The sequence below is a fragment of the Sminthopsis crassicaudata genome, chromosome 2 (genome assembly GCF_048593235.1).
Source record: "Sminthopsis crassicaudata isolate SCR6 chromosome 2, ASM4859323v1, whole genome shotgun sequence".
Lineage (NCBI taxonomy): Eukaryota > Metazoa > Chordata > Mammalia > Dasyuromorphia > Dasyuridae > Sminthopsis > Sminthopsis crassicaudata.
The window spans coordinates 223514118-223527074 of NC_133618.1; the positions used below are offsets into that span (position 1 = coordinate 223514118).

The 12957-nt window shown below is 42.3% G+C and overlaps 1 protein-coding gene across 1 annotated transcript in view; it reads left to right on the forward strand.

Annotated features, from left to right (window-relative positions):
- Positions 1 to 12957, forward strand: part of LOC141552722 (ALK tyrosine kinase receptor-like) — an 895621-nt gene that overhangs the window by 848528 nt on the left and 34136 nt on the right. The window contains exon 6 of the mRNA XM_074284745.1: positions 8519 to 8650. Within this exon, the coding sequence (XP_074140846.1) occupies positions 8519 to 8650 (132 nt within the window). The remainder of the gene's footprint in view (positions 1 to 8518; positions 8651 to 12957) is intronic.

Sequence of the window (12957 nt, forward strand, 5' to 3'; positions counted from 1 at the left end):
CTCAGCATTGGAAATCGCCCGATTCTGTGCTCAGAGAGCCTACATGGTTCTCTGCGTGGTCTTGGTCAAATTGCTTCCTCTCAGTCTCTACATTTGTAAAAATAGAGGATTGGAGGAGAGGAGCACTTGTACCCCTCCATCTTGGACTCTGATCCTCTGAGGCTCCACCTGTGTGTGGAAACCACTGTCCATGGAGGCAGCGTGGCCACCCATCTCCTGGCATCTGCTGGCGCCCCAGACTCTTCCATAAGGGATCCCAAACCTACTCCATGAATCAATAAAGGGCTCTTGGCTTAGAGCTCGTTGCTGCCCTCCTGCCCCTTCTCCCCGTTGCTCCTGCATTCAGTCCCTCCTCGCCCAGCTTCAGTCACGTCCCAGGATCCACTGGCTGTGAGTCAACAAAACCATGGAACCAGTGCCCGAGGAGAAAAGTACCAAATCATGAACTTAGCGAAGCGTCAGTTTGGGATTGTTCTGCTAAAATATGCCAGCAATGAATTCCAGCTTTGTGGTTTAATTTTGTTGTTGTTTGTTGTTGTTTGATTTTATCATTTTCTACTTAGGTACCTGTGGATAAGGCACGTTCAAGCTTAGTTTCCTCGTCTGTAAAAGGGGGATAGCAATATTTGCTCGCCTTACTTTTGCAGCTTTTTTAGGTTTTGTATGACAGCACCAGAGAAATGTGAGCTCTCATAACGCCGGCTTCTTCTGGAGCCATCAAGGAAGGAGGGAGTAGAGGAGGGTTTGATGTTTTCTAGGGGAAACCTCCTCATTCAAGGCAGGCAGAGTCTAGGAGAGAGAATATTGGGCACAGAGTCAGAAACTCCCCCTATTATATTTATGACCCTAGGCAAATGACTTAGGCCCCTATCTGGGAATTAGCTAGTAGGTCATAGGCTGGCTGTAATCTACACAAGTGGAGGGAGTTGCCATACTGAGAGTTCTGCCATGCTGCCAAAATCCTAGGTCATTCTCTTATGAACATAAACCACTCTGAGCTTCCTCTTCCTCATCTGCCAAGTCGGTACAGCTCGCGGGGTTATTGTGAAGCTCAAGTGAATTATGGCACAAAAAAGTACTTTGCCACCCTTATGTAAAGGTTGGTACTCATCTTCTTCCTCCCCATCCTGTATCACTTTCCATTATCATCATCATGTCAAGCTGCCCAATTGGGTTGCAGCCCCCTGGTCTCTGGGCTTGGCTCCTCCAGCCGCAATGCCTTCTTCAGCTCCTTGCCCCCTCTGCCTCCCCGTTACCCCGTCTTGTTCTGGTCCCTGGGATAGCCCAGCAGCAGCCAGCGGGGCTGCACCAGGAGTTTTCATACCGGAGTGGTCCCTATATGGGAATTTCAGCTTCCTTTATTAAACAATGCACTAGGGAGACTTTCCTCCCTGAAATTTATAGGACCCATAAAAAAGGAGCTTGAGAAGACAGAGCGGTTGTTTTTGCCACACCTCATTAGTTCTGAGCCTGGGCCAGCAGTAAAGATCAGAGTACTGGGCAGCCATCTAATGAGATTGGCCCTAAGCACAAGCTTCCAAGAGTAGGAACAGGGGGAACTCGGGGCAACTGAGATGAGATTCATCAGGACCTGGGAGGGGGAAGAGGCACTGAGGGCCACAATGATCCCTCTCTGAGGCAGGCTCCGGCTCGGGACAGGGAAGGACAAAAGGTCCTCTCTTAGTATAGCCCGCTCTCCGCGTGATCTGACCCACTTTGTGCTCTTCATGTCCCACCTCCCTACCTTTGTACAGGTTGTCTTCTGCTCAGGAATGTCTGCCTTCTTGCTTTTGCCCCTTGAAACTGATAGTTCCCTTCAAAGCTCAGTCAAATACCATGCACACAATAAATAGGTTTCCTCTTATTTCTTAGTGCATTCTTCTCTAAATTACTTTGGATTTAGGTGGTGCAGTGGATCAAGACTGGAGTCAGGAAAACCTGAATTCAGATCTAGCCTCAGACACTTATTAGCTCTGTGAACCTAGGTGAGTTATTCAGCTCTTCACCTCAGTTTTCTTCATCTGTAAAATGGAGATGATAATAGCACGTACCTCTGAGGATTGTTGTGAGAATCAAGAGAGTTTTTTTTTTTTTTTTTATGTGAAGCCCTTAGCACAGTGTCTGGTACACCAGAAGCATTATACAAATGTTAGCTATCATCATCATCTGCATAAGTGGCTGCATTGTTCCCCACCCATCCCCAGTCGAATACAAAGTTTTTGAGGGAAATGACTGATTTATTTTTGACTTACAGCCCCAATAACTGAGTGCTTAGTGCAGAGTAGATGCTGACTATATGCTTAAATTGATTTAAGAATTGATTTAAAGAGAGAAAGCAGGAGTAAGGGAAAAACTCTGGGACCTGCTGTTGTAGCACAAGAGAGAGGACAGAGCCTAATATGCTACAATACATTTGTGCATATATGTGCATGTATGTCTAATAAATTACGCTTACATTTATGCCTATGTGTGCATGCATGGGCACATATACACGCGCATATACATATATGAAAATATCCACATGCACACATGTGTATATATGCATGCCACAAATATATAGTATATATGCTCAAGATAAATGCATATAGCCATATATTTGCATGCACACATAAACATCTAAATAGGCATGTGTATTTGCCCAGAGGTGCACGCAATCAGTAGAATACAGAGCTTTTGGGAATCGTTCAGTGGATTTTTTTCAATTTTTATTTTATCCTGAGGTTATAGAATATTAGAGCAGTTTTCCTTGATAATTTCTTGAAAAATGATGTCTAGGATCTTTTTTTTAATCATGATTTTCAGTCCAGTAATTCTTAAATGATCTCTCCTGAAGCTATTTTCCAGGTCATTTGTTTTTCCAATGAGATCTTTAACATTTTTCTTCTATTTTTTCATTCTTTTCATTTTATTTTATTTTTTCTTGATGTCTCACTAAGTCATTAGCTTCCACTTACTCAATTCTAACATTTAAGAAATTATTTTCTTCAATGAGTTTTTGTACCTTGTTTTCCATTTGGACAATTCTACTTTTTAAGGAATTCTTCTTTTCAGTGAATGCTTGTGCCTCTTTTATCATTTGATCTATTATGTTTTTTAAGGTATTATTTTTTTTTAGTATTTTTTTTTTGCCTCCTTTACCAATCTATTGACTTTTTTCAGGATTTTCTTGCACTGCTCTCATTTCTCTTCTCAATTTTTCCTCTGCCTCTCTTACTTGATTTTTAAAATCCTCTTTGATCTTTCCTATATCCCGAGACCTATTCATATTTTCCTTTGAAGCTTTGCATGTAGGAATTTTGACTTTGTTGTCTTTTTTTTTTTTTTGAATGTATGTTTTGATCTTTCTTGTCCCCAGAGTAACTTTCTTTGATCAGAAGATTTTTCTGGTGTTTGCTCATTTTCCAATCTGTTTCTTGACTTTTAACTCTGCTATAGTGGAGCTGGACTCCCCAAGTAGAGAGGACACTGTCCCAAGCTTCAGATTTTTGTGCAGCTATTTTCAGAGGTAATTCTAGGGACCTGTAAGTTTTTAGCTTTTCAAGTGATATAATCCAGGAAAAAGTATGTATTGCTCTCAGATACCATGTGCTTATTTGTGAATAACCACAAGCACTCCTCTCTGCCCTTAACCAGGGTTTCTTCTCACACTGGGATAAGACCCAGGACTGTGATCCAGATCCACGTATATGCAATGCAGCAGTTATGCCCCTGGCGCCAGCAGAAGAACCCCTTTAAATTTCATGGTCCAATTCCCTTACCATTGATGGGCTGAAAGGTCTGGAAACTGCCACTGCTGTCGCTGATTCAATTGCCTGAGCCCTGCTCCTGGTTTACTGGAACCCAGTCTATGCTGGCATGTCCGGTCCTGGATGGGATTCCTCTCTCACCCTAGACCAGCAGACCTTTCCTGCTATCCTTTTAAGTTGCCTTGGGCTGGAAAATTGTCTTACTCTGTCTTTTTGTGGGTTCTGTGGCTCTAGAATTTGTTTAGAGTCATTATTTAAAGACATCTGGAAAGCTTAAGGGAGAGTCAGGCAAGTCTCTACATTTATTCCACCATGTTGGCTCCTTTTTCTGATTATATATATATAGAGAGAGAGAGGGAAATTATATATATATATATATATATATATATATATATATAACATATATATATATGTATATATTCATCTTTATACTTCCAGCATCTTGCCTAGTCCCTTACACATAATTGCAAGCATCTATCACTTGGCCAGTCATGACTATTGTCTTACCTCGGAGCACAAAGGCTGCTGTGGTCCAGGTGAAACACTCCCAGCTGCCAGACGTAGAACTAACAGCATCAGCTCCAGCCCAAGGGCTAGGGAAGGGGGGTCCCTCTGAACCAAATGGCACCAGTTGCCCAGCCAGGAAGAAAATGCCATTTTCAGACTTCCCAGGTGACAGAACCAACAAGTAGAGAATCAAAGCACAAAATTAAAATTATGTAAAAGAGTTAAAGCAATCCCTTTTCAAGTAAGCAAGGGTCTCTTTGATACTTCCTTGCTAACTTTGGCCCCAGGCGTTTTTCTCTAAGAAAATTTCTTTAATAGGAATTGCACGATATGATACAATTTCCTTGTACATGGTATTTGTTAAGTTCTTATTTTCATTTTTGCTTTTGTGTGAGGTTTTGTTTTTATAGTAGTTGTAGTTTGTGTACGTACCTCATTTTCTGTCTAAATCATGAGTCCCTTAAAGGTAGGGACTAGCTAGATTTGTATGGCCAATACCTTGCATAGCTTATAGCAAATAAGTGTTTTGTTTGGAGAATTAATCACAGGATCATAGCTTCTTAGAGCTAGAAGAAACATGAGGGTAGAACCCTTATGTTTTACCACTGTGGAAAGTGAGTGCTAAGAGAGGTTAAATGACTTGCCCAATATGATGCAGCTATGATGTATCTAAGGGATAATTCCAATCCAAGTGCATCTCTCTGTCTTCTACACTCCATTTGCTGCCTTTCTTTCCTATTCCTCACAAGGAGGAATGTCAGAAGCTCATCAGTGTCTGGTCTGGTGATCAGCATCTCTGCATACAATGAAACCACTTGTGCAAAAATTAACATTCTGATTCTATGGAGGGTGCTAGAAAAATGAGTGCATTAATATTGTACTAGTATATTAATACCTCGTTATTAATTGTGATCCACTTTTTCCCCTCCTATTTTCTGTAAAGGCCCAACTTCTGTTAATGTCAGGCAGCCTCTGGAGGGCATGGCTGATGGATGAGATTTCTCTGACTCCTCAAGGCATGTGTTCATCAATTTTGGGCAGGACCCCATGCAGCTTTAGACTGGGCCCCACCCAACTAGGAGAACTCATTTCTGTTTAAAGCATAAAAAATAATCCAGGCTGGGTTAACCCTGAGGGAAGGAACCCCTGTCCTTGGTCCCCTCCATTGGAGTGTACGGTGACAACTCATGAAGGACAAAACCTGCAAGAGAGGTCTACATGGAAATGGCCTCTCCCCTGGCCAGATTGCTGGAGGCTGCTAAGTCTAATGAGCAAACCAGTTTTAGTCCACCTCCTCATTAAATGTCCACCAAGCAAGGTTGATTTTCTCTTGTCAGGGGAATTCTTCAGAAGGTATTTAAGGTTTTCGGAGTCTCCTTTGGCAACTAACTACTGGCTATCCACTTATTGATTTCTGGCTAGCATAATAAATTGATTATTAATTACCCAGAACCTTTATTTCTCCAGGGTATTTAGTCACCAGCAGAAAGATTATTGTGTTCACCTTGCACAAGGAGATAAGACAGGATTGGCAAGGATTTTAGGTAGCTGGAGGAGAGCTGAGGGGAAATGGGTTTCACTGGAACCCTGGGATCCTGAGATATGGGAGAAGTAAGGATGAAGAAGATTCAAGTCTGCATCTTTAAGATCCCTCCATATCCAATCAGTTGCTAACTCTGGTCTAGTCTACCTCCATAACCTGTCACATGTTCCTCTTCTTTCTACTCACCAGGCTAGCACCCTAATTCACACCCTCACCAATTCTTGAGGGGACTTGCTGCACTGATTAGTCTTCCTGACTCACTTCTGCCCTCTCGGACTCCTGCTTCTTACAACTGCCAAACTGATATTCTAGAGGCACAAATCCTCCCTGACTCAGTCATGAAGTTTCACTGGCTCCCCGTTACATCCAGGATGAACTCCAAACTATGTGTGACATTAAGAGCCATTCATGAGTGAGCTCCGACCTCTCTAGACAGGTTGGAGAAGAGATGATGGGGCAGTGAAGGTCAACGTAACAGCTGGCTCTGACTTCCCCTAGGTTACATCAAGAAAGAAAATCCCAGCATTTTAGAGCTGAAAGGGTCTTTTGAGGGGCCTCTAGTCTAGGGATTCTTTGTCTATTTATGCCGTGGATCCCTTTGCTGTTCTGATATTCTAAGAAAATATTTTTTAAAATTCATAAAGGAAAGACTAACTTTTAATTAAAAGTCCATGTAAATAAATGTATAATTTTCCCATTCAAGTTTAGACACACATCCTCAAAAAATTTCTCTGTAGATCTTTTGTACTTTAAAATTAAAACCTCTCAGCTCTATAGATGCTGATAATAGCCAAGTTAGATGGACAGAACTGGAATCAGGCTCACTGCATAAATCAATAAGGAAGATACAGTAGGTTCAGTGAGTATGGGTCCACTCTTCCCCCCTTCTTTTCCTTCCTAATGACCCTAGAATCCTGGTTGTCGGAGCTAATTCTGCCCAGCCCTTCATATTCCCTTGTGGTCAGACCAAGAAGGTTCTGTGTGTTAGGCTGTGAGGAGGCTCTAGCAAACACAGTGTCTGCTTCTAGTAGTTTGAACAGGTAACGTTGACTGTGCTCAGCCCAAGCAGCATGGAGCATATTCGTATTTTGGGGAGATGGGAAGATCAGGAAAGGGGGATGCCATTTAATGGGTCGTAGAAAGGGACCCCATGATTGCAGAAGCAGAATCTTAAAGTTGGAAATAACCCCGGGGAATGTTTAGTCTAATCAATGTTTGAAAAGGAATCCCCACTAAATTATAATCAATGAGGGCGTCATCTAGTTTGTACCTGATAAATAAAGAGGAACATTCAGTCCGATCCAAGAAACATTTATTAAGCTCCTATAACATGCTGGGCATTGTGCTAAGCTCAGTGCTCCCAGTGTAGCTCGTTCTTTCTATCACTCTGACGGTTAGAAAGTTTCGGGTTTCCTTTGGGTTTTGGACATCAAGCCTAAAAAGGCCTCCTTGGAAGGGCCCTCCACTGTTCCTGGTTCTGTGCTCTGAGACTATGGCACACACACACACACACACACACACACACACACACACACACACACACACACACAGAGTTTCCCCCATGCAACATCTGTGAGGATTTCCTCATATCATCATAAAATTACTTCTTCTGTTCTGGCTGCTGCTCCTCATATGGTAAAGAGAAATCTGTGCCCGTCCACCTGTTCTTCCTAAGTGCAGATCCTTGTGAGATGTTAAGGAGAAGGAAATACTGCTGCATTACAATTATTACTTCTGCAGCTCTGGGTTTGTGAGGGTTTCTGGGAAGGGAGGAAACCTAGAGAACAGCGGAGTTGTTCTACAGGAGTGTCAATGGAAGGCTGCCTTAAACCCATTCCACACCCAAGGCCAGTCTCAGGCTGTGTCTCTGTTACGTCTCAAGGAATTTTTAATGGCTCCCTACTCTCCTGTCAACACTGCCATGTCCCTCTCTCAACCCTGATCCCCAGTGAAATGTAAACTCAGATACCGGATACCAGCACAGGGCTACCATGAGGGCAAGGGGAAAACGTACCTCAATCCACCATCTTGAATCTTCTTATTCAACTTATTTTTCCTGCCAATTTTCTTGCCACTTGCTAAGTTCTATTGTTTCTAACCTGATGATGGATTGTAGGTGCTGTCAGAACACTTTAAAATTGGTATCCTGGTGAAAAGTCCCATTTGCCCCACCCTAGTTACAGATCTGAGTAATGTAATGAACCCTGAACAAAATATAGGAGTTCTTTTCCCAGCACTAACACTACTTGGGTGACTTTAAACAAGTCAATACATCTGAGTTGGCCTCAGTTCCCTTATTTGTAAAATGCAGCAATAATTGCTCTAGTTATTTAACAAGCAGCCAGGTGCCTTAGGGGATTCGGTGGATATATAGGAGAAGACTCATCTTCCTGAGTTCAAATACAGCCTCAGACTTGCCAGTTGTGTGACCCTGGGCAAGTCACCTAACCCGATTTGTTTCCTATCATGAAGAGACAGGGTTATTAGGAGATAATCAGTAAATATTTATGCCTACTATGCGTTAGGCACTGAGGTAAGTGCTAGATGTGCACATAACGTATATGAAATGCTGTCTTGAATGTGAGTTGTTATATAGAATACACAAGGTCCTCCAACTCTGTAGCCAAACCCGAGAAGTTCAGCCTTGTGAGATCCCCCATAAAGCACACACGTGTCTGAAGCAGCATAAACTGACGTGCTTATTTATGTCTCTCCTTCCCAGGGATGCCGCCCATCTCCAAAATGGCCTTGAGGAGCTCCTTCACCTGCTGGAATGGAACAGCCATCCACCTGGGGCAGGCTTGCAACTTTCAGAGAGACTGCTCGGAGGGCGAGGATGAGGGAGAACTGTGCAGTAAGTACACCGAGCCCCCATTTGCTAGAAATTAAAGCTCTTATTTCTAGTAAATCCTGACTCTGCTACCTTCTCTCTGGGTGGCTGACTGCTTTTCCGTAAAATGTGGGAGACTGATCTAGGGACTGATCTAGGTGATCACTAAGGTCATTTTTAGTCAAATATCCATATTCTCTAGCAGTCCTCTCCAAAGCAGAAGCCAGGCCTCCTGGAAGACCATTGTGGGTGGGTTGCCATCCCACCCTCCCAATGATAGTCAGTTATAAGCCTTTTCTCCAATACAACCAAACCTAAATTTTACATTTTTAGTTTTTAATATTCATTTTGTATGACTTTATATTTCAAAATTTTTCCTTCCATCGCTTACCTCTTCCTTCTGTAACACAACAAGCAATCTGATACAGATTAAACATATACAATCATTTTAAACACATTTTCACATTTTTCATGTTGTGCAAGTAAAATAAAGTGAAAAAAAAACACAAGAAAGAAAAAAGCAAGCAAGCAAACAAACAAAAAGGTGAAAATAGTGTGTTTCAATCCACATTCAGTCTCCATAGTTCTCTCTCTGGATGTGGATTGCATTTTCCATCCCCAAGTCTATTAGAATTGCGAGACCTAATCTTTTCCCATTACAGCCTAGTATTTTCCTGCTCCATCCCTACTCCCAAGTCTCAAACCTCCCAGTTTCTGAGTGTGGCTCGATTATAACCTGACCTCAGCAGCTGTGCAAGTACCTTTGGGGAACTTCCCTCTCCTTCTGTCCTTCACCTCCAGCATATGGACCAGAGGAAAAGACCATTGTTAGAGGTGCATGATCAAAAAGGATGGAAACATTACAATCAGTTGTGGAAGTTATAGGACATTGAACCTTTGGAAAGCTTTCACATAGAGTAGCTTAAAGAACCTCTTAGCATCTTGTGCTTACATGCTCTCAGAAAGCCATTACCAAAGCTAATCAGTGGCAGCTAATCAGTGGCAGCACCTACCTCATTGAGAGGAAGAAATTGAGAGGGTGGAATGAGGCAATATGTATGAAAAATGCTTTGTAACGCCTAATGTGCTACACAGAAGTCAGAAAATAGCCTTACTATTATTGCGACTAGGGGTGAGAACAAATAAAGATTGGTCACAGACTTACAGATTTTGCAGTAGACGCAGCTTGAGAGACCCAGTGGCACAGGAGGTATAAAGCCAGCCTCAGAATCCAAAAGAATCTAGATTTGAACTCTACCTCTTATGAACACTTCCTGAATGACCCGAGGCAGACTGTTTCATTTTTCAGAGCCCTAGACATCTTCCTAAGTCTATGAAGATAAAGCGTGCTTGATCTCTGTATTGATCAATGAAGTTTGATCATCAGGAGTCTCCTGCAATAATTAAATCACAGGTTAGGGGGAAAATGTTATTCCATTTCTCCCAGTAGACTACAAAGTAGTTGAGGATAGGAACGCTTCGGTTTTTGTTTAGGATTTGAATTCCACCTCTAACCATTCACTCTCTTTCTCTTATGACCTTCTCAAGCTCACAGCCTCTGTGTTTCCATTTCCTCACCTGTAAAATACAAAGGGTGGAACTAGATGACCTTGAAGGGCCCTTTCATCCCTAAATCAGTGGTTCTGTAATCCTAAACTCTTCTTGCATTAGTGGAAAGGGTGCTGGATTAGAAGTCACGGGGTCTTGGTTTGGAGCCTGGCTCTGCTACTTATGACCTTATATGACTTTTGGGAAAACATTTGTCTTCACCGAGTTTCAGTTTGTTCATCTCTGAAAAGAAAGGTTGGACTAAATGGTCACTGATGCCCTGTCCAAGTCTGAATCAATGCTTCTGCGATGATTTTCCATACCTCTGCTAGCAGTAACCCAGAACAGAGCAATAATATTCCATCTGCTTTGGCCCAGCACACCACAGCTCATTTATGATGGATAGCCTTAATCTCCAAAGTCCTGATTTTGCCTTCACCACAACCCTTGATGATCTAAGCTGATCGCCCATTTCTGCTCTGCATCTGGTTCACTTTGGTGGGACAGGCAGACACCGACACCTTGAGCCAAATTTCCACAAGGCAGCTCTGCCCAATTTCTCCTTACCCATCTACCCAATCATCAGGTTCCTGTTGAAAGAAGCTTATTATTCATTTATTTTTAAAGGAGCCAAATGAGAATTTTCCTTTGTAATTCAGAAAGCAGCTCATTTTTAAACAGAATCTGGAAGCCAGCTTTCACATTGTGACATTGTTCCTAATTTAAAACATTTAATAAAGACTGGGTTGCTCCAAGTCCTCAGTGCCGCTGCCTCGGAGTCCCGGTTCACTGCCTTCCCAATCGAGTTCCTATGGCTTAGGTTACTGTGCTCATCTGCTCTAATAAAATGAAGACAGACACTGTCACCCAGTGGGGGGGAGGACGTGTGAATGTTTGCATCCAGGCGGCGTCCTCAGAAGCCTCTCTTAACAAGGTTATGAAGCTTTGTATTTGGAAAGCTCTGGGCATCCATCGATATTGCCTCTTCCTCACCATCCACCCCACTGGGAAGTAAGTCAGCTTTGTCATGTCTTGTTACAGATGGGAAAACCAAGGCACAGAGGAGGGAATTGATTTGCTCCGGGTCACGGTACAAGTCAAGGACAGAGCCAGGAGGATTCTGAGCCCGCTGGAGCCGGCCTGTCACAGAGTGCCCCATGAGCTTTCTCCCAAAGCAGGGTCTCATCCCGGGGAGAATGCAATGAGTTCAGGCACTCTCTGCGGGCTCTGAGAGTGAGAGCCCGTGCCCGCTGGCTCCTCAGCCACACTGTTCTTATCGACAAGATGACATCTCTTTTCCAAAGAACATTCAGCCACACAAAAGAGGAATTAGGTCAGAAGTTACAGCAAAGCAGAAACTGGAAAACTAAAAAGAACAAGCTTTAAGCTGGGACTACGCGCACACACACACACACACACACACACACACACACACACACACACACATCCTTGACTTATTAACTCGCAGGCCTATAGATCTAGTTCTAAAATTGGAAGGGTCATCTCAGAAGTCACTCAGTTCAACCCTGTCACTTTATAGAAGAGAAAACCGAAACTTATCGCCTTGGTTTTCTGGCTTCCTTGTACCTTCATCTTACTTACCGTGACATAATACATATGAAAGCACTCTGAAAACCTTGATGAACTATGAAAAATAGCTATATGAATTTTTTGTTTCCTGTGTTAGAAGTGGTCATAGAAAAATCTCTGTTGAGTTCATTGGCTTTCCCAGTTTAACAAACGATAATATGCTATATCATTTTAAATTAACTTTTTTTTAAAAAAGACACTCATCTTCAAATCAGAAGCTTTAGTTATAAGTCCCAGTCTACCAGTTTCCTAGCTGTATAGTACTGGACAGTTTAATTTATTTTCCGTGAGCCTCAACTTTCCTCATCTGTAAAATGGACATAATAGTTCTCACATTGCCTCCTTCCTAAGTTTTTTAGGAAGAACATGTTTGGTAAAGTCTATATACTTATATAAACAGGAACCAGTATTTCAAATGTCTGGTTGCTTCTATTCAGTATTCTGTACCAAATGACAATCTCTGCCATAGAGTCCAGCAAAAGATAATCAAAGGTCTATAGTTATGTTACTCAGAATGACTCATAACCAGCAGCTTTTCCTGTGAAGTTCCATTCTGTATTAGAATATTCTGTTCTAATTTATCCTCTGCAGTCTTACCCTTTCCTATCCTACCTTATCTTATTCTACCTTATTCTACTTTGTTCTGTCTTACTTCATTTTATCCTACCTTATCCTACCCAAACCTATCCCACCTTATTCTACTCTATTCTATCCTATAAAACCTACCAAAAGTTGAGAAACACTGCTTTAAACTAGGGTCTTCTATAATGGTTTATAGTGTGAGTCTGTCCTGCAAAACCCACAGACCATAGTACTGTCTATTATCCAGAATGAGGCAGCCAGCTATGGTACAGTAGATTTGAGTGTTGGATTGAGGATCCAAATACGTGTTTTAAATCCCAGTCTTGAGGCTTATTTCTTACTTGATTATGGACAAGTCTCTTAGCCTTTGTTGACTGTTTCCTCATCTGTGAAATGAGGCTGGATTAGATGACTTCTCCTATTCCTCCCGATTCCAAATTGATAATCCCGATCTTAACCTGCATGAAGAAGCCCAGGGGTCCAGAACAAAACAGACTGGAGCAATGGTAACTTTGCTCAGATCTCCTTAGAATCCAGCATTCCAGTAGAATGCTTTTGCTTGGCCCCAGAACGTTCAACTTGGACCAATGGGTAAAAGATACAAAGACACA